This window comes from Ooceraea biroi, chromosome 8, assembly GCF_003672135.1.
Source record: "Ooceraea biroi isolate clonal line C1 chromosome 8, Obir_v5.4, whole genome shotgun sequence".
Lineage (NCBI taxonomy): Eukaryota > Metazoa > Arthropoda > Insecta > Hymenoptera > Formicidae > Ooceraea > Ooceraea biroi.
This window is the reverse complement of record NC_039513.1, coordinates 4,419,680-4,441,137: the sequence shown is the minus strand read 5'-3', so window position 1 is coordinate 4,441,137 and position 21,458 is coordinate 4,419,680. Positions and strand designations below refer to the sequence as shown.

The 21,458-nt window shown below is 37.3% G+C and overlaps 2 protein-coding genes across 2 annotated transcripts in view; both read left to right on the top strand.

Moving 5' to 3' along the window:
• The window catches only part of LOC105279644 (fasciclin-3), a 276,241-nt gene extending 262,518 nt beyond the window's left edge, over window positions 1–13,723 (top strand). The window contains exon 4 of the mRNA XM_026972059.1: window positions 7,817–13,723. Within this exon, the coding sequence (XP_026827860.1) occupies window positions 7,817–8,043 (227 nt within the window). The 3' untranslated portion in view covers window positions 8,044–13,723. The remainder of the gene's footprint in view (window positions 1–7,816) is intronic.
• A 3,120-nt stretch (window positions 13,724–16,843) lies between these two features.
• Window positions 16,844–21,458, top strand: LOC105285837. The gene is made up of 3 exons (XM_026971823.1): window positions 16,844–17,147; window positions 19,392–19,566; window positions 19,838–21,458. The coding sequence occupies exons 1-3, from the start codon at window positions 17,053–17,055 to the stop codon at window positions 20,027–20,029; spliced, it is 462 nt and encodes a 153-aa protein (XP_026827624.1). The 5' UTR covers window positions 16,844–17,052; the 3' UTR covers window positions 20,030–21,458.

The window sequence follows — 21,458 nt, the reverse complement described above, 5'->3', positions numbered from 1 at the left end:
ATTTTTGTTTCTTTCGTTTTTTTCTATTTTCTCTATTTTATTGGCGATTACTGTTAATAGATTATATATTATTCTGCTTTAAATATATCTTGTCGTGTCATAGATTCAGCCTGTCATGAAAGTTTTCGTTAAGCGGTCTTTAGTAAAGTTTAGATGTGTTTACAAGAGCTTCTGGCAGAAGTTCTAATGCAATGAAAGCCGTAAAGAAACCTCACATTTAACATGTTCCCATTATATAGCGAACGCTTGATGTTGATGCTATTAGTATGCGCATACGTGTCGTTGAGGTTTCATAACATGACATAATATGTCAGTAGTCAAAGCTGTAGCGTGGCTTTAATATTCATAATATTCGCTTATTTTACATAGTATGCAAGATAACCATTTCAGATAAATTACATTTTACAAAAGTAGGTCGCTCTGTACTTTGTAACTATATAAAAGTATTAACATGAACTATATACATAAAAAATTATATATAAATTTATCATTATCTTGATCAGCTCAATATATAATGAATTTTAAAATATAATAAAATATAATAAAGGCAAAAAGAGAGAAAGATATATTTCTAAACGCTTCTATATTTCTTCGTGTACACACACACACACACACACACACACACACACACACACACACATGTGATAATTCTTATTGAAATGCGACGATCATCACTATTATCTGGATCTAATGGCGCGCATTATTAAGATGATACTGTATGCCTAAGCGTATTTCGTGACAACTCGCACAGAAAAACTCGACCCGCCTCCACAAGAAGAGGTTCGCGTTTTTTCGCTCCTAAAGACGCCGCTATCGACGCGGGTAAGAGTTAAATATAGACGTTTGCTCTTAAATCCTGCCGAGAAGGCGTCGCGACGCGACGCGCCTGTGGTCGCATCGATCTCCGCGCGAATTTGGGACATGGCGTGTCATCGGCGGAACGACGCCGGCAACCGATCTCATGCACGACGCTATTATGATAATGCACTTCAAGAAATATGATAAACTGGGCGTGGCGTGGGCAACGACCATCATACTTCATCCCGTCGACCGATCGACTGGTCGGCTATCGGATAACTCGAAGATGTGGAAGCAGGCAAGTCCAAATTTATCGATATTTCGATATATTTCTGTCACTTTAATCTCGAATAAATTAACTTGTTAAACTTGTAGTAAATAAATCAAAATTTAAATTTAAAGTAAATTTGTAATCTATAACAAGGTATGACTGTCATTCTATAGAATTAATTCGCATCTTTTATGATTAAGTAAAGTTTTATTAATTAAGTTAATTAAGTAAAGATATATGTGTTATTTTATACACGCATGTCCATAGAACAGATTATGTAAATTTGTACATATGCATTTAATTTATTTTCCAGGGAAAATTTATCTTGAAAGTCATCCATTGTGGACTTTGGGAGCTTCTCCTGAAACGCGAGTTCCACGTTTTCCTGACACTTGTCAGATGCTGAACCGATGCCTGGCAATCTTTCGCATGTTTATTATCGATGCGCGACACAATGCTGGTTTTCCGCTTTTTTTTTACGTGCAGACAACAGCATATTTTTCCATTAGGTGCGCACTCGGATGCGTTTTCTATGTACGCGCGCCGATGTTTCGATTCGCGGTGTGAAATTCAATGGGTTCGTTAGAATCGTCACGCGGTTTTATGTGTGGCACGATATGGACTTTTAAATGCGCTGAAAGCATTTCCGAAAAAGCAGTGTTCTCTGGTATTTTCAATGTTTCTACTATTTTTTAGCTCTGGTGTGCGCTGTTCTTTCATTTCTATGTTATTCGCGGTATACTTCTCCGCACTTCCATTGTGTGATAACTTAGATTTTGTCTCCATATATATACGCATTATATAACTCAGCAACGTTTTACTTTATTTTACTAATTTTATTTAATTTTATATTATCTCATGTTTTGGCTTTTTTAAATAATACATGTTTTAACACTAATTTGTTGTACAGTAAAAATTTAAATTTCATGCATCAGATAATTACGTGACAAAATATTTGTCTTTATCTGCAGTCATCTCTCGTTTGCGCAAATTTGTTAGCTGTCTGCTTTGGCACAGAAAATCCTATACATTTTCTGAAATAACACGCGGTCGCCGATCCGGCGCGTCATGCCTACACACACACACGCACACTGGCGCGCGCGCGCACATACACACACACACACACACACTAAATCGTAAGACCATAAATCCTATTTGATTTTCCGCTCATCAATTTGTTACACAACCGACGTCGCGATCTAATTTGCCTGCACGTACCGTACCGGAGAATCTGACCGATCGCTACCGCCTGTTCCGTATGCCTGCGTCGTGGGACACGCATCCGAAAGCCGCAGCAACAGATGCGATGATTTGTGGACGCGTTTGGCCACATCACGAATCACTGCAATTACGAAACTGACGCGCTCGATGTGCGTCTCGTCTCATCCTTTTTCCTCCCCTGTTTTGCTTCAATATTCTAATTGCATTATAATCCGTGTAACTTACTTCTTTTATGTTAATGTAATTATCATAATTACGGCTGTGTGTAATCCGTTACCCTTCTGTCGCTCTTCTTTACTTCTTTACTTGCCTACGGTGAATTTAAGGTCTCTTTGATGGGAACCCACCGGTTCTTCCTTCGTAAGCACAGTTCTCTTTTTTCCTTCTCTTGGATATACATTTCTCACCCACGCCGTCGCTGCGGAACCGCGCAATACAACAAGTAACGGCGCGTACATCCGTTGGCGCATTTCGCACCTCGGTATTTTACGTCCGCTCGCTATTATTGACTCCCCCGTCTACCGACCGCCTCCACTCTCTCCTACCCTTTGCAGCACGGTGATAACACGGCGAAGATAATCTCGGTTACCCGGCATGCAACGTGCCGATGCAATTTCGCAGCGATTTCCAATTTTCTCGACTCGCTTGCGTCTCCCTTTCCCTCTCCCGCCCCGCCGAGCCTTTTTCCGTTTGCGGTAGGAAAAAGCGGAGGAGACGCAATCGGGATAGGATAACAGGAAGCGAAGCAAGAAGGAAGGAAAGAAGACAGCCATCGAAAGAGGGAAAGAGGACGCGCATGTTAAGATGCATATACGCCACGAACGAATTTTCACAGACCATCCCTTTTGTGCCCATCGGTCGTCTGCTTCGTTCGCTGTTAATGCTCGCATTCGATTCGACTAGATTCAAGGTTCAATGTACCCTTCAACCTTTGCGAATTTCCGTTAATTTCATAGCCATGCACCCCTCTTGCTTCAATTCCTGATTACAGCTTGGAATTCACTGATATTTCGGAATTACATCAGTATTCTCCATATTCTCTCTCCCGGAACTATATCAGTGTTTTCAATCTATTTCTTGAAATCGTGCACGATCTCCCGGAAGGTTGTCGTGAAAGTGTTTCCCAAGTGCTTGCTGTCCAGGAAGCAGGCTCAGTGATCTTTAATAGCATTCTGCTGGGCAACACACGCTTTTAGATGTGACGCTGGTAGCCGCGGTGGTTGATGGATCACTGAAGTTAGCTTGTGAGTGTATAAGTGTATGTGTATGTAGTTTCACGATGTGCAGCGGGAGGAAATAATCCCGGCCAGCACTTCTCGTATTGGAGCTCGCTATTCCCTAACATTGCTAATTTTCGCAAAGCGTACATTACGAAATACGTACAACCACCGAAGTACCGCTTATGCTGGGAAATTCTCATATAACTAGAAAGGAAAGGACCAAAGAGAGAAAGGGAGAGAAACGGAAAAAGAGATATAGAAAAGAAAGAGAGAGAGAGAGAGAGAATGTGTACCGAAACTCGATTTTCGTCGCATTCAGATCGAAGTACGAAGGGTTGCAATTCGGGTTAAGGGTTTACCTTTAATGTCGCGGGTTACTGTAGAGATCGCAATGTACAGTGAATTCTGCAACAGTTGCAGTGAAGATAATGCAGTAAAGCTGGCAACATTCCGGATCATTAACGAACATCAACCGCATGATACCTCGGTTAACTGATGAAATTGCTTTGCAACACGACGGGATCGCATAATAACTTGTGCAAAAAACAAAACGTTCCAAACGTTCCCTTGCGTTCAAGATCACAGATGTAATTGTTAAGTGATTTACTCCTACAAGAAGCGGAAGCGTGCGATGACACTACATGTAACAAATTTAGTCTATCGTCCATTTATCTCGTGAAAATGCATTTTCGCGGCTTCGCGCGTAATCCCGTCGCAAATGTGTGTTAAGCGATACGGAGAAGAAAGGTTTCAACGTTCCGAGAGGGTGGGACGGGAGGGAACATTTGAAGAAGATGCATCGAAAACGAATAAAACGATATTGCTCATCGACATAAAATTCAAAGTGCGATAAATAACTTGCGTGTCACTCGTTATTCTTCTTGTTGTTGGATTGTTAGTTGTCGCTGTTGCTGTCTTTATTACTTCTGTTAATATTGCGTTACGACCGCGCGGGAGAGCCAATGTCTGCAATATCACGATTAGTTAAAATGTGAAGCATTGTTGCGCAGCAGAGGCGAATACACGCGTCTGCCGGATTTAATTAGTGCATTTCGAAACGACTGTACTTAGCGCATAGTTTACTTTAGTATACATATATATAAGTACATAAATAAATAAATATGTATATATAAATATAAATATATTTCTTTTATCTGAACGTATGCAAATGTCTTATGTGTTGTGCCGCTACACCGATAGGACAGCATGCGAGTCGGGCCAAGTAAAGAATACGGAGTTACATCAACGATTACCTAGCGATTCCGTACTCTAGGCATGACACTGTCCAGGGGTAAGTCACCTCAGGCAGAGCGAAACAGTCCCCCTTTTCTCACCCTCTCTTTCTGAAACAATGCTCGTTCTCGTTCATCATCGACCTCGTCCGCTCATCACTTTTTCTCCGCGACCAATTTGTATCAGTCTCACGACATTCTCTTCCTCTCTTTCGCATCATCATTATCAGCCTTATCAGCCGTCAAGTCTGCTCATTCGAGTGGTAGAACCACCCCCTGGAATTTAATACACTTTTCATCTGCTCACGACCCCTGCTCCCGCGTGTTTGTCGCAGCCCCTCCCGACGTGTTCTCGGATTTTCACGTCGCACTATTATTTTTATTTGGCACGTGTCGATACGTAACAATTTATGGCTTGCGTTTTATATCACTGATAAACAACTCGCTTCTTCGATTAATCGATTGCGCTTCTACCGCGTTCTCGCTTTCATTGGCCGAGCTTCGAGGCTTTGGCGCGCACGGTTCTTGCTCGTTTCTTCTCATTCACGTTTTTAAAAGCTATCTGTGACATGGAATTGCAAATCACCGTCTGCCCATATTCAAAGAGATAAAACGTAAAACAACGTAGATATATTCAATTATTCAATTATCCAGGAAAAGAAATCTTTACGGGACCATAAAGAGAATATTTTTACAATGGAGCGATTTTAGTCATTTAGGGGTTTAATACTTTAAAAAATTTAGAATAAAGATAAATATTTCAGATATTTTACATTACGTTCTCACGGCATTTCACGTTACGATCTAATTTACGGCCTATGAGTGAAATAATAATATTCTATCATATATAGTAATATCGAGGATTCCGGGAGAGAAACCGCAGAATTCAGCAGTGAAACTTTTATGATTAACGCTGTTTTAAGCAATTAAAACCTGGTCTGATCAATAAAATTGTTCTCCAAATAATTCACATCTACCTAATCTCATTCTATATGAGTATACATAAGTATTTTAACGAGACCTCAACTGGCGAGTGAATTCGTCTGATTCATAAATCGTCATTCATTCTTTGTTTCACAAAGCACGTTGATGAATGAAGCAAGTAGAAATAGACGAAACGCATAGATACGGTCCAAGTTAGGAATAACAGCCATCCAGCAATTATATAATTTTATTTAATTAAATATTAAATTAAATTAAATTAAATTTTTATTTATACTAATTTGTCTATTTAATGCAATTCAACGCAATTCTTTTGAAAAAAACAAAAATACTTATAAACGATTTTACTTCTTATAGATTCTTTAAATAATATTTAAATGATGTTAATCCTCGCGCGATGTGGCTAAACAGTGTTCAACTACAAAATCGATATCAACGAAATCCATGACTATTACTCTCTTGAATCGTATCAATCGCTTGAATCGTATTAGAATTACGTCACACACACACACACACACACACACACACACACACACACCAAGGAACTTCACTGCATGTCAGTAGTACCTGCTCCGTAGTTAATTAATAATTTAAGCGCACTATGACGTGTTCGCGATCATCATCCGCGCCTCTCGCTCAAGAGTCTTACGGTCTGTTTGCACTACGTGATTTTCTCAACGCGTTGTTTACGATATCTCGTTCTAGTATCAGCTGAAAATGGTTCTTTGCTTACAATGCAGGACGTGTCGCGCCATGAGGTAGGCAATAATGATCGATACGTATCTATATTTATTGTTGCTGCGCCGCAATACCAGCTTTATGGACCGCAAAATCTGATAGAAAACGTAAAAAAGTGGCATATATAGAGGCTGTGACTTTTGTCGATCATACGGATTACGCGATCGGTACGGCGCCACTCAAAGATCGAGTAACGCGAACTACGAACAATGCTGTAAACCCTCGAGAACAGTTAGACGTTTATTTTTAACATTCCTCCCGTTTTCTTTCTCGCAACAAGCAACGATAAGCAATCGGCAAAGGCAAGTGTGACGAAACCGATTACCACCACGTGCTTCCTCGTCGTCGTCATCGTCGTTCGCAGCGTCTTTCGATTACATGCGATTTTCCCTCCTCCCGAATCTAATCGTGCAAGCATGTTCGTCACCTGAGAACTCCTCGCTGTTTATCCACCCCGAGCGCAACTCGAGTGTGTGTCTTCCTTGCTAGTTGCTAATTAGCGCTGCAGAGCTCGGTGTCCCTAGCACTCTTGCTGCAGTTGCTCGGATTTACCTTTGCTTGGATCGAGATTTACGTTAGTGCGATTGATTCGTTTGCCTGTGAATGTTATCAGCCGTTTTTGCATTCCTGCAGTTGAACGGTCGTTCACTCGATCGGCTTGCCGCGTGAAGCACGCGCGCGATGTGACCTGTGAATGTCTCGTACGCTTCATGTGACGGGAATGTTAGAGTAGCATTAGATAATTATTAGATGTGTAACGATACCTTTTACTTTACGAGCACGTGACACTTACGCTGCACACTTCCGATACGCTTCGAAAGTGCTCGTTATTGACATGTTATAACGCGATGACAGGCCACGGTGCAATAACTGTGTCTCATACAATTGTGCACGACGGGGCGTTACATTAAGCGTGTAATGGATATGTTGCTCTTCTACGTGTAAGTGCACTCCATGAAAGATCACGGATGGCACGTGATAGTCTTGAAGAAAGAGAAATATTATATATTTTTGAGTTTTTCATTAGTAAGACATTGCAGATTGACGTATCAATTTTTTCGTTTTTTACAATTTGACAAGTAGCTAAGTATCGTCAATGAAGACGTTTTATTCGTAGTAGCAAAGTAAAGGAAAGAGAAAAGAAAAAACGTAGTATTTTTAGTAATTTGAGATACGCAAGAAGTCGTCTCGTAAAACCGGAAGACACCTGACAGACAGTATCGATTCGTAGACAAGATAAACGGCGTTCAGTAGTCGAGACGGGTGTATCGAAGGGAAAATTCGCGTTCGCAAAGCAAACCGTTCACACAAAGTGAAACAAAGAGAAACAGGAGAGAAAGGAGAGACCACACACGCACATTTGCCTTGACCGATCGTGGCGTTGCTTGTTGCAGCGAGGCGTCGCGGCGACGAGGAGACTGCGGATGGCGTCGGCGCCGGAAGCGAGGCGCACATCACGCCTGGCGACGAGGACGAAGAGGATCACGAGGAGCGTATCATCGACGAGAAAGTACCGCAGGGAGGCCAAGAGAATCCGATACACGCGAGCACCGAATACGTGAACGGCCGTACGGATGTCAAAGACATCAAGAAGGACGAGAAGACGGACACGCCCGTTTAAAAGACGCAGGGACACACGACTCTTCTCGCTCTTCTCTCCTCTTTTCTTTCTTCCCTTGTCGGAAAACCGAGCTGTCGCGCGTTTTCCACGCCACGCCGGACTTTAGCGGTAACGCAGTCTCACCATTCGGATTTCCCGTTTCTCGCGAGTAAAACGCGCGGGCGTTCCCTCGTACAGAACGTTCGCTCGGATCGGAAAGTCACAATCGTGAAGGCACACCGTCTGCTTCTCACCTACGTTCTTCGGCGCGAATAAGATCGGATTGTTTTAACCCTGTCGTTCTCCACTAGCAGTCAGATACCACGTATTAAAGAGTACGTAAACTAGAGAGTTGTATGTAAATTTCCGTAAAGCGACTGTGTCATGTATTTGACTTGTTTGAATGTGATTCTCTGAAATGCCTAGTGTAATTGTGTATAACACGGTGGATTAGAAGGAATTAAAAAATTTATATAAGAAGATTATATTATATGAAATTATGAAAGAAATGTAAGATCTCTCTACTCTATTGTATTGCTGTATCGATAATTACTGCGAGCTGCATATAAGTATAAAAAGTAATTCTAAACGTACAAGAATATACATTTGGGAATGAGAGGGTTAAAAAGACAGTAATGCCTGTCTTCATGGTAAGTTCATATTTCATTACATCTATCGTAACTAAAACTTGAAAAGTTTTTTATTTAATGTTTTTTCTTACAAAATGACAATGAAGGCGATAGACTTGAAAAACGCCATCTTTTTGTCTTTGACTTATTTTGTCTTTGATTTATTTTAAGTAAACGATTTTAATAGTTAATGGTAAATTTTCACTCATTAATAATCGTCTTTTTTCTTTTGATATGAATGGACTCTTTATATGAATTACGGAATTGTCGCGCGTGTTTTACTAAAAATTTGACTCGTATTTGACAAATGTACTATATAGAAGAGTTATGAAACTTCAATATCACAAACCAGCGATCGCAAAATTGCGTACGAGTAAGCCGAATTAAGCTTTGGTACGAATACTATCTTTTAATTGCGTGTCATTCTCATCTTTTTTATAACAACAACCAAAAACTCTTGACCGTAATAGAACCGTACGTGTTCGCGTCGAAGAAAATCGATTCTTGAGTCAACGACTTTTTCAGCATACCGAATCTCCCCTTCGTCTTCGTTGGTGAAAAAACTGTCCCACGGATCTGATTTTTAATTTTCTCGTACGTGTGTAAATAGAATCTTAAGCGTTAATGCAAGTTTATGTCAGATTTACATAATACTCGAAGAAATTAATCGATTATTCCAATACATGTTTGCATAATCCTAGACTTATTATCGATACCTTTCAAGATCGTGACAAGTGAATTGACATGTGATCTTGATCTAATTGTATGAATTGCATAAGGTTTCAAAATACTTAATATTTGAAAATATCCTCTTCTTTTTTTTAAGAAAAATTAAGATCTGACGTAGGGGTGCAAATCTCAATTTTTTGACGGATCTACGAAATATATATATATATATATATATATAAGAGATAAAGTCGAAGTGCGGTATGGCGATTGGGAGATTTTCGTCGAGACTTCCTCGCCACTGGGGAAAAGACATGTGTCGTTTTTGTGCTGAACATTTAGCGATAATTATAAAATAGACATTATGACAAATTTCACGGAGGGTGTACATCGTCCTCGGATCACGATAGGTATCCTTACATTAAACCGAATAAATCAAATTGCGCAGCCGAACGATTTTTTATAAACATTATACACAAATGCACACACAGAACACAGACCCATGCACGTACACATAAGGCAATATTTCATTGTTAAAATGTTAAAACGTTACGCGTGTCCATACGTACGAGCTTGCACGTAACACTCGACACGGATTTTAGCTTTATCTATAGCAGAAGTTGTACGGGATGTCCTACTTCTAGTATCAATAATTAAGAAAAAAGTAAGTTTCTTTTTTTCAATTTTTTATATTAATTATTTGTAAAATTAAATAAAAATTCTGATACAGTAAAATTAATAAATAACAAAATTCAGCAATTCTACACCAGAATTTCTCTCTTTTGTTCTTTTTAAAAAAATCGATTAATCGGATAAAGATTAGTCTTATATAAGTTCATAATTTTCGACGAACTGCTTAATTTGTGTTAAAGTAACGTGTATGCACATTATTTTCGCTAAGATAAATAAATACATTCCGTTAAATATTTTCTGTTAACACACTAAAACTATTTTTAAATATAAATACAAAGTTTTAGCGTGTTTATCACAGTGATTATACCTTTTTTATATTTTCTGCGAAATTTGCTGCAGTAATGCGATCTTGGCGTTGATTTCCGAGAACAGACGGATTTTGATAAAAAATTTTACCTGGACACGCTTCTATCGCACTCGTTTTAATGCTACAAAATTTTTATCCTGTAACGCAGCGAATTTTAACATATATTCGTATAGTACTTGTGCAGAAATACATGACAAGAGCATAAAACTGAACAATTGTCATGCACAGAGAAAGAACAGATTCTTGCAAAATTTCATGATCGATAGCGTTGCGTCTTTATATCATTAAGGGCCACTACTATCCTATGCCTTTTGTACTGTAACAGCTTTACGAATACTGTAACATTCCTGACGTGTGTTTTACTTAAACGCATTTTATCGAAAAGAGAGAGATCTTTTCATATAAGTTACATATAAATATATACATGGTACAACATAAGATCGCATCGCGCGACCAAACCGGAATGTTACGTAAGTTCCTAAACAGGATTGCAATCTTACATATTACTTAGCTAATGCTAAAGAATTTAAGGAATATGTATTTCTGAGTTGAGTCAATCATTTCAAGATATGAATATTCGAGGTCTTACACGGAATTGATAGCTTTTGCCATGATTCAATTGCATTTCTGGCTTTCCTAATTTATGCAATTTACGAAACATTCTGTAACATAGTTAGTAGCGAACTAAATGTTTAATGATGTCTCGATTATCTATTAAGCACATGATCTTATAAAATACGAATTCCACTTGGAGAATCTCATTTATAAAAGGACACATGTGTAATGATTATTGCGTTTTATAAAAAAAGCGACGTTTTATATAACAACGTTTTAGTATAAAAAATTCGTTCTCGATCTGACCGTAAATCGCGCGATTGATGGGCCCAATCGAGCCGATCAGATTTATATGATGTTCTTATGATATACATACAATACCGATAGTCTCCGTTTATCGTAATTTTTCACTGTACATGTTTTTTATGATATATACATGTGTACCGTTATTTGTAAAAGCGCGCTTGTGATTATACAACTGATTATACAATTTTTATACAAAAAGAACGATTTTAGTTTCAGTACATTAAAAGCTCATTTTTTTCATGATGCATGCAACGCCTGTTTTACAAAATCGACACGCTACGAGTTCAAATCTACGAAGATAACAGGAGTTTTTAAATGTAGAATTTTGATAATCAAGCGTTCAAAACTTGTCACATTGTTAAAAATATTTGCAGAAAAATATCTCATGACGCGTATTAATGTTGTCGCATTAAATGTATCGCCACGTACATTAAATACCTTTTCTGCACTGCGACATATATTCAACAGGATTATTGTGAGATTTGCATCAAGCTTTAAAGCGTATTTCTCAACAGTTTTCGTATTAATATTGTTTTTATAAAAATTTGACTTTCAATAGGGTATAACCACGTATGCAGAGTTTGCAATAATTCCCAAAGCATCCTAATAAAATAATTTTTCAATATGTAACTTGTTACAAACTCGTTACAAACAATAACCTTCAACGTTTAAATTAAATCCATTTTAAGACGATTTTTATCGATCTTGATATAAATTTTATTTCCAAAACTTTAATCAATATTTAATATTAAAAAATAGTAATAGATTCTTTTTTTAAATGTTAAAGAATGATAAAGTTTCTGTTGCGATATTTCTTCCCTGTTCAGAGAATACGCTCTCGCGTAGCTCGATGCAGACTTCTTCGTGATGCTAGATATCATTTTAGCAGTGCATCAACAGGAGTGCGTCAGAGATTCGTTCCAAGTGAGCTTCATAGATTCTTATTGTTATCTTCGACAATAAGTGTCATTTGTACTTTTGTACTGGTGAAGTTTCCTTAGCTGGTTATCGAACGTGACTGTACCATCTAAAAATAAAACACTCGCACGTGCGCATACATTTACACAGCCACACACACACATGCACGCACGCATCTACACATACACATGCGGTAGACACGAATATGAATTTAGGTCTTGTCGGCATCGCGTTAAAAATCGTATAGATAATAAATAAGAACCAAAGGACGGATTCTCTCGCGTACCATTCGTCGATGATACATTTCCGAGTTCTGCACATACATCTCCTTCGCTGTTTTTCCGAATGCATTCGTGTTTTCACTTACAAGAAAGAGGGCCGTGCTAAGACCAACGAGATCATCGAGGTTCTCCTCGAAAACGCAAAACGGCAATTAAGCCGTTAAGGGATACGATAGCGCGAGTTTTGTCGCGTTATTCCGCACGATCTAAACGAATCGCGCTGAATGGAGAACGTCGATAGGAACTCACTCGTCGGTCTCATTGGACGGCTGAATTTCTGCTGCGTGTTGTACATACTAAATATAAATATATATAAATACAGATATATATAAATATAAATATAAATATATATTATATATAAAATATGGCGGTACGAGATCGCGAGAATGAAATGGTACCGAGTATATATTCCGCGTCGGCGGCACTTGGCCTGCAACTTGCGAATTGCCGATCGCTGTCGCTCGTCCGCGCTTGCATTCCAATTGCCGAGGCGATCTGTCGTTATCTGTCGCGAACTGTAATTCAGGGTGAAAGATATTGTCGGGAGCAGAGAGTGTAAGATTTACTTAAAGGAAGTTGTGACGAGGGTGACTCCGGGATGCACGAAAGGGCGACACGCGTACGGGGAGGGTAAGGTGCGTTACGGAAGCAGAGACGCGATTAGCGGTACCAAGTATCAGTGTTCCGGGGGATGAAACGACCAATGTTGTTCCTTACGTGTCACGTCCTACATCTAGGCGTACGCCTTCTTTATGACTGCATAATAAAACGAAGGGAAACGTCGTGCGTTCGGTTATAGGGCATTTATCCCATAGCTCTCTCGCGTCTCCTCCCTGCAAGATCGTATAGGAAACTCATCCCTTTTATTTCGCTCATCCTTCTATTTCCCGATTCTCGTAAACATGCTGAAAGTTTCTTCGGCCATTTCCATCCTTCTGCTTTCCAGCGATGTTGGAAGCAGAGAAACGGAATGTCGTAAGGATAAGAAGACAGAGAAATGACATTGGTCGTTCTACTTTCGATCTGCCGATGCCTGCGAGTCGTCACCAATGAGGAAACCCCGTTCGCGAGGTCGGCGAGGTTGTCCGCGTTGTCGCACAGAGGCTGTCTCGCGTCACTTTTCAACCTGAGTATCGAAATCTGTTAGTATATATAATATATAGTATAAATATATATATATATGTGTATAATTTATGCATTATATATGTACGATCACGGTAATATATATTATGTATACTAATGTCAGTATATTAGTATATATAATAGAGCCTAAAAACGGAGAAAGGGGAAACCGCGCGTTTATCTAAAGAAAGAAACGAACAAAAAGAACAGGAAAAAGGAAAGAAGTACATACGTGCAGCGTTTCGCAAGGTAATCGCCTCAAGCGTCGCGACGATCTTGTTGTAACGAGTGCGAATACGAGCAGCACTCTCTCTAGGGCGATCCGAATTTTTTATATACATGATAAGTAATATAACGGTCATAGTGCTCGGTTTTTAAATGTTTTACAATACTCCGTAAAGACGAAATACCGTCCGTTTCCGGAAGGAAGGACGGGAGGACTGACTAAAAGAACGAATAATTCCTTCGAATCTCCTGTCTCAAGAACTAGGTCTGTGTTTGAGATCCTCACTCGAGAACTGCTTTCGGAAAGTGAAACGCGCGGATAAACGACCATCGAGACTCGCTCTCGAGCTCGTGTCTGCCGCAGGCTTTTGCTAATCGAAAGTCGCTCTCGGCGTGCAAAAATGTCTCGAGTGTACAGTAACAGCGCATGAATGTATATAACCAGAGAGAATAAGTTGAATTTAAAATTAACTCTTACACTCGAACAATTTGCTTTTGTAATTTGAAAATTACAATGCACTGTGGATTTACGGATTCGGCAAGTCTGGTTGCTCACTGCCACTATCTAAATTTTACTTATTTATTGATTATTGATTAAATATTTTTCAGATAGATGAAATAAAGATCCTCTTTCTTGCAAGTCCATTAGAGTCTATAATAGATATTAGAATTTTCTTAATTGATTCCCTGTTGATCGAATGCAATTTATCAAATCAGGAAACGCCTGTTTCTCTTTGCCCAATTTAAACTGTCTCTGCGAATTGTTTTATTTTACGTATCAGAAATTTTATTCAGCCGCTGTTACTGTATACAAAATCAACGCGGTAAGTGTTTCTGACAAAACACACAACGACTAAACTGACTCGAACAGATTTAGGGATACGTAGCAAGAACAATGTCGAAACTCACTGCCAAAATGCGAACCGATACATAGGGTTTTCTGTCACGTTTACAAAATGCCATATGACAGTAACACTATACATTAATCTGTAAGTTATGGACTAACATGTTTCTACTCGCTATGAACAATTGTACGAGCCATAAGATCTGTGCTTTCTTGAATTATGAATATTTACAAAGTGCACGCGACAAGTATCGTCGTAGACCGCGATTCGTTTCGATCCGTTATTAGGCGGTCGTTCGTTAAATGATTTCGTTTCGTTCGAGATACACGAACGAGAAAGATCACACACGAATACACTTTTGCGTACAAAAGCTCCCTATATACACCTTTTTAATACAACTTTATTGATATTAATGCATCTATTGTGTATCTGATTTTTACCGATTAATTAGTTGTAATGTAATTATACTTGTAACGTTTACGACTTAAATATATCTCGATGATCACATGCTATGAAGATATATAATATATATATATACATACAGGCATATATGTGTACCGGACGTGTAAAAATACAGATGCACGTTCGATCGCGTTTTCGTTGCTCCGCGACAACTAGAGATCGAGTATGAACATTTGTAAAACTCCCGTAATATTACGAAAAAGATGACATAACGTTATTAAGGAGCATGATCGTTGGCCATACAATGGGGTATATATATTATTATATATATATTTATATATATTATATTATATAGATATATTTATATGTTAATGTGTAAGCCTATATTAGAGTAAGATGATAAAAGCGATGACGGCGCCGATTCGCCGGATCGCGAAATATATTATAAATACCTGCAATTAGTGTTCTCTCTCTCTCTTTCTCTCTCTTTGAAGCATTTTTTAGAAGCTACCGACACCGCGCAAGACTGCGGTGATTGTAAGAAATTACGTTTTACACGACATCGTTATCCCGTCATTTCCCATTAAGGGCCCAATCGAAACGGCGCCGTTGGCGATCAATTTTGGGAGAGACTCCGGAGATCACTGACTTTCTAATTAACGAGGTGGGAAAAGCCGTTTAAAGATTGCGTCGCAGTGACGCAGCGTCACACGATCGCGATCGATTTAAAACGAACGAGGCAGCCGCGCTAAGACCGTGCACGCGGACGATTACATTTTGTATCTCTACTTGTAGATACAATGCGATAGGCGAGATTAAAATCTAAGAATTCAAATGAAATTAATATATAGAGAGCTGTATGTATAATTAATTATAAGTTCACATTCGTCGCTATGATATTATTATACTTAGGTATCGTATGATTTTTGAAATAAAACATTTGTTTTAAATATAAACAGGTGAATGTGTGTTGAGATATTAGTCGTCCTACCATCAAACTAGATTCACAGTTTCACACTAGATAGATCTTGTGTCACAGATGTAAACAAAATTTTCTCATCTGTGCAGTGCAGACAAAAGATACAAACTCTTGAACATGAAAGCATGATATAATGATTATAATGTTAATGCTGCCGTCTTATGTAACAGTCTGTATTTTTTACTCCGAAAGTGTGACGAAGCATGTTTTCTTAGTATTTGCAGTACTATCAAATTGGGTAATGACGTTTTAACTTGACTAGATAAAGGCTTGTAACCCACATTTACAATGAGAAACGAGAGAACTATATATGTACGTGCTATAAATCGACATCGTGGGTTAAGGGTTAATGATACAACACATGTTACTGACATGTTGTCTGCCAGTTTGTAAGATATGAGAATTGAGCATCTTGTCTTTAACGTGACATCACTTCAAAATATTGAAGCGAAACATTGTAGTGTGAATTATCTGTACACATACATAAATCTTTTCCTTTATTAAATCATCTTTATTAAATTTCTTTGATCATCAAGTTTTGCCTGCAGAAAATTACGTTGAAAAATTATAAATATTGTATTTTCCGTTATATTGTTATATAAGCTATCTCGTTGCTTTAAATACAATATAATTTTTAAGAAATTGAAATTAATGAATTATCTTTATATATTATAATTTTATGAAATTTTTACGAAAATACTTCTTTTAACTAAAATTGTCTAGATATATAACTAATAAAATAAAATATAAAATAATAAAAATATTTACGCACGTATTGCAGCAAATTTTAATCTATTTTTTAATAAACTGCAGGATACTGCCGAATTAAAGCAAAACTTGTGCTTATTACTTTCAGGTCGTTCATCTACAAGGAATCTCGGGGAGTCGTGAGTATATCGAAATTACGATACATTAATGTCCAATCTACGTCCAATCGCACTTGCTATCTATACTCTTGCACTGGCGTCATGGCTAATACATTATTTTCCGTAATGCTTATGTTGAATTCAGTAAACGCGGCTAGTGATTGAGATAGTACCTAGATCCTTTCGTCGCTTTTCCGTAACTCGACGATCAATGTTCCGTAGAACCTTTGCCAAGCATGCACATTTTCAGAGACCTCGCGGATCCTGCAACGAGCGTTAGTCTTCTTCACCTCGACAAATCGAAAACTGCGGCCGATGTCGTTAAAAAAAGGCAAGCAGCAGCTTTTTATTTTATTCGTTTGCAATGCCGAATGTGATCGCCGACGCGCTCGCTTTTCTTACTCGTTAGACAAAAATTGGATTAAATCGCGCGAGAGACTAGCAGCCAACAAAGTATTGTTCGTCCCTCGTTTTCTGCGCAATTTCATCAAACTGGGAATTTTCGTCTGTCTTACGATATCTTCAACAAAAATAAATTATATACAAAGATAAATCAGGAAATTTATAATTTTTATTAATTCACTGCTGAAAAAGAGCATAAAACAGAGTAAATATTAGTTTATGACGTTTAATAATAATAATGAATAATGCGGAAATAAAGCAAGTATGATTTTTTTAGTTTTTGATGTCATGATTTGAAATGATCGTAAAATGATAAACAAGAATGAAGAATACAAAAAAAACGTTTGCTAGGAATATATTGACTCGCAGATCATTTATAATATCAAACGCGTCGTGTAAGACAGTCATACTTCGTGCTAAATCTGAGTGACCTAGTTCTCACATAGCACAGTTTTTTTTTACAAGATCTTCGAATAAGATAAATGAGAGTAGAGTAGATATTAATGCTATACGCTCATGCTACGTTCACGCAATCATTACACAGATTACATATCAGGCAGATAAAACGACAGACAAATCACATATCTACTTGATATGTGCAAGCAACAAACTTGCATGTTTTTATTTTGTGACTTACTTTTGGCTTTACTGTTCCTGTTTTATCGAGTATAAAAGCTAGAAGAGAAATGTATAATAAAATGTATTCTACAAAATACAATACTGTTTAACATTGTTCGTACATCTTATAGAGTTATAAAAACGTATTCCTATGATTTCGACCATCTCTGCATGATTTTGCGATATCAAAATCCGCAACGAAAATAGCCATAAAGGCAATCAATTATTAAACGAAGTCGTAATTACTGAAGTATCCAACACTGCATTTTTCTCGACGACGAAAGTTCTCAGTTAGAGTCTTCGAGTAAGAATATACGCCGCTTAATGCACGTGGCATATAGAACGCAATCGCAGCTTATGACAACGATCACAGTGCAAATCGCCTCTCATTTTATTCGATAATCGTGTTTTCCTCAAGCGATCGGCACAATCGCTCATACACTTACACGCGACATCCTGGTCTAATAATTTCAACTAACGTAAAAAATCAACGTCTATTCAATTTGTGCTTCGTTTAATTGTTATATGTGCTTTATCTGATACTTATCATAATTTATGTAACAATCCATATTAACTGCAGCGCTTATTTTTTTTAACGAGCAAGAGTTCTGACTACATTCAAGTGATTAATGATACTTGTTGTTTTCGTAATATAACGTTCAAGCTTATTGGGTAATTAGGATGGCAATTATATCATTCACAAACAGATAATTTAAATAAATATAAGTCATCTCTTGCCACAGAATTTCATGGAAAATTTACTGCAGTTTTTTTGTACACCATTTTCGATGTTGTAATCAGAAATATTCAACGTAAACCTCGATTAGATCTCGATCATTTTAAATAGCTAGTATTATAATAACATCGCTTGTCACGATACCGCGTTTATTATATCGCAATCTCATTATCACAATCTTGATCTTTTTAACGATCAAGTTATCGCTTTAATTACAAACTCACATTTATATGCCACGCGCATGTAACGTCATGACTCAAGAGAGAGGTAAATTGTACTATATTAACAGAAGATATATTAGAAACGCATATAAAAGAAAAATACAAAAAATAGGTATAAGAGTACAAGGTAATACTCTTTTATATTTTTTATATTACATGTGACATATATATTTACGGTAACTATAACGGTAACACATATGCAGCAATAATTATGCAAAAAGTCATAGACTAAAATCTGAATTATTATGATTATATTTGATCAAAATGAAGTGGTTCCATTAATCTCAATTGATTTAAAAATTTTGAAAATTCTTTGGACAATACGTTCAATCTTTCGAACATCTTTGTACTTATTAATTGTAATAATTTGTCAATTTAAAGAATCAGGTATCATACGCGTATTATAGACGTACGCAGAAATTAATCATCATTTGAGGGTCATTAAATTATCAGTTTCTTTAACATTAAAGACTCGAGAGAGAAGATACTTACAAGTGCCGCATCCTAAATTTGGACGATTTGCACTTTTTGCGGAATTATTACGCGCGATCGCGTTAACGTATTGTATCGGAAGAAACAATTTAATTCTCTTAATTAGAAGCGACACGGAAAGCGCTGGTAGATATTCCCGGTCGGAGGTGGATGGTGCATCGTCTCGTGGACAACGGAGACCAAGGATCAATTTGTCTCGACTCTTCGGACGGAACAAAGACAAAGTAGCAGGCACTGATACAGACACCATGAAGACCGTCGTTACCGTTGACGACGAGAAGGTAATTTAGCAATGTTTCTCCGATATTCCGTACATAAGTTTAGATTAATCGAAAGAGAAAAATGCATAACTAAAAAGAATATTTGAATAGGATAAAAAGAGATTGAGTTCATGGCGTGTACTTTCTTTTTCCATTTCCTATTTTGAAAATATAAATTTAAATGCGACGTTTTTAGATAATCTTTTTATTATTATTGTCATAATAAATATAATACTAATTAGGATTGAGATCCTTTAGCATTTTGGCATCTCTGAAAAGAACATGATAACAGGTTCAGACCGTTGAGCCAGCCACACAGGAAGGCAGAACGAATCCTCCAGCGGGCGAGGGTGGAATAGTATACGCGGAGTTGGACCTCACGCAACAACAGCAAGCTGCACCTCGCAGACTTAACGAGGATAAAACGGAATATGCTGAGATTTTGTACACGAAACCAGAATCCGAGGAACCGACCGACAAATAATTGCATTTCTGCAAATGAATTATTATATACAATCATGTGTTCTCCATTTCAAGCTACAAGTTCTGGAAATAATTTCTTCCGTAAAAATTGATTTTTTCATTAACAATATAGAAGACAAAAGACAATCACGCAATTCAAATGGGTGTGAGTTTTGAAAACGATAAATATTTTTTTCAATATGTTATCCCTATTTCGCCACCGATCCTGTGTCGTATCACGATTGCTCGCGTGTTCTTGTAGTAAATAGATCGTGTTTTCTCAAATAATTGATACCTTGTGACCATGTGTCCGCATGTGATAATTTACAGTAGATAATTTTACGTTACAAGTGCGGATCGGTACGTTAATTTGGCCTCGATATATACGTTGTGTCTACATAATTGATGATCATCGAATTCGAGGGCAAGGAGAAAACACTTTCACCTTAAGAATAACCGAAAAACATAATATGTACTGTGACGCGCGATTGCCTTGAGTGAATCTGTATCGTCTTTTAAAAATGTGTATGCATACGACACTATTTTTCACGTAATTTTTGCATTTGATACTTTCTTCGTGAGAATTCTACGGCAGCTCTAAAATTTTAACAGTCTCATCAGTCTCATTTCGATAACTGAATTGTTTATCCTTAAATGATTCACATGAAGAGATTTTCTTGCGAGTAGTTATGCCATACTAAATTTTCTTGCACTTTCTTGACTATATCTCTATGTATCTTTCTTCGCTTTCTTTTCCGAATCTTTTTACCTATGGCGTACATCATTATTGTGCAGCATTGTGCTAAGTATTATGTGTCAAACGTACTTAAATATTGTTAAATGTTGTTATTACTTTTATTTAAGTAATACATAAATATAAGCATAAGCTTAATAATATTGTCCACATGCTTGAAAGTTATTTGAGCAAATTAATTATTTTATGTATTTGTAAAATACTGATCATGAGTATTAAATTTTAGTTATAGAGATGGAAACTTAGGGATAAAATTTAAGAACATCGAACGCTAATGACAGAAATTAGAAATGACTTTTAAGCGAGGCCATTGTTTTTGTAAGACGTTTCATATGCTTAAAAATTATACATATTTAGGCAGTGTCGTGTTTTTCATTCCACCGAAATATGAAACAAACATTTATTATTGTATAACGTAAGATTTGTGTATTAATTATGCGTAATCCTTATTGATATGGTACTATTTCATGCAAGATTATAGATATCATGTGTTATTATATCAGAGTAATCAGAGTAATCCCTTAGCAATGGTACAAATTTATATATAAGTCAATTATTAATTTTAAGTTTGATTGGTTCGGTTATATTCTAGGTAAAACCTATGATTATATCGATTCAAGCATTTTTGCCGTCCGATATTAATAAATTTAATACTTTTTTGTACGCCTTTATTTTAACAAATAAATGAATATAAAAA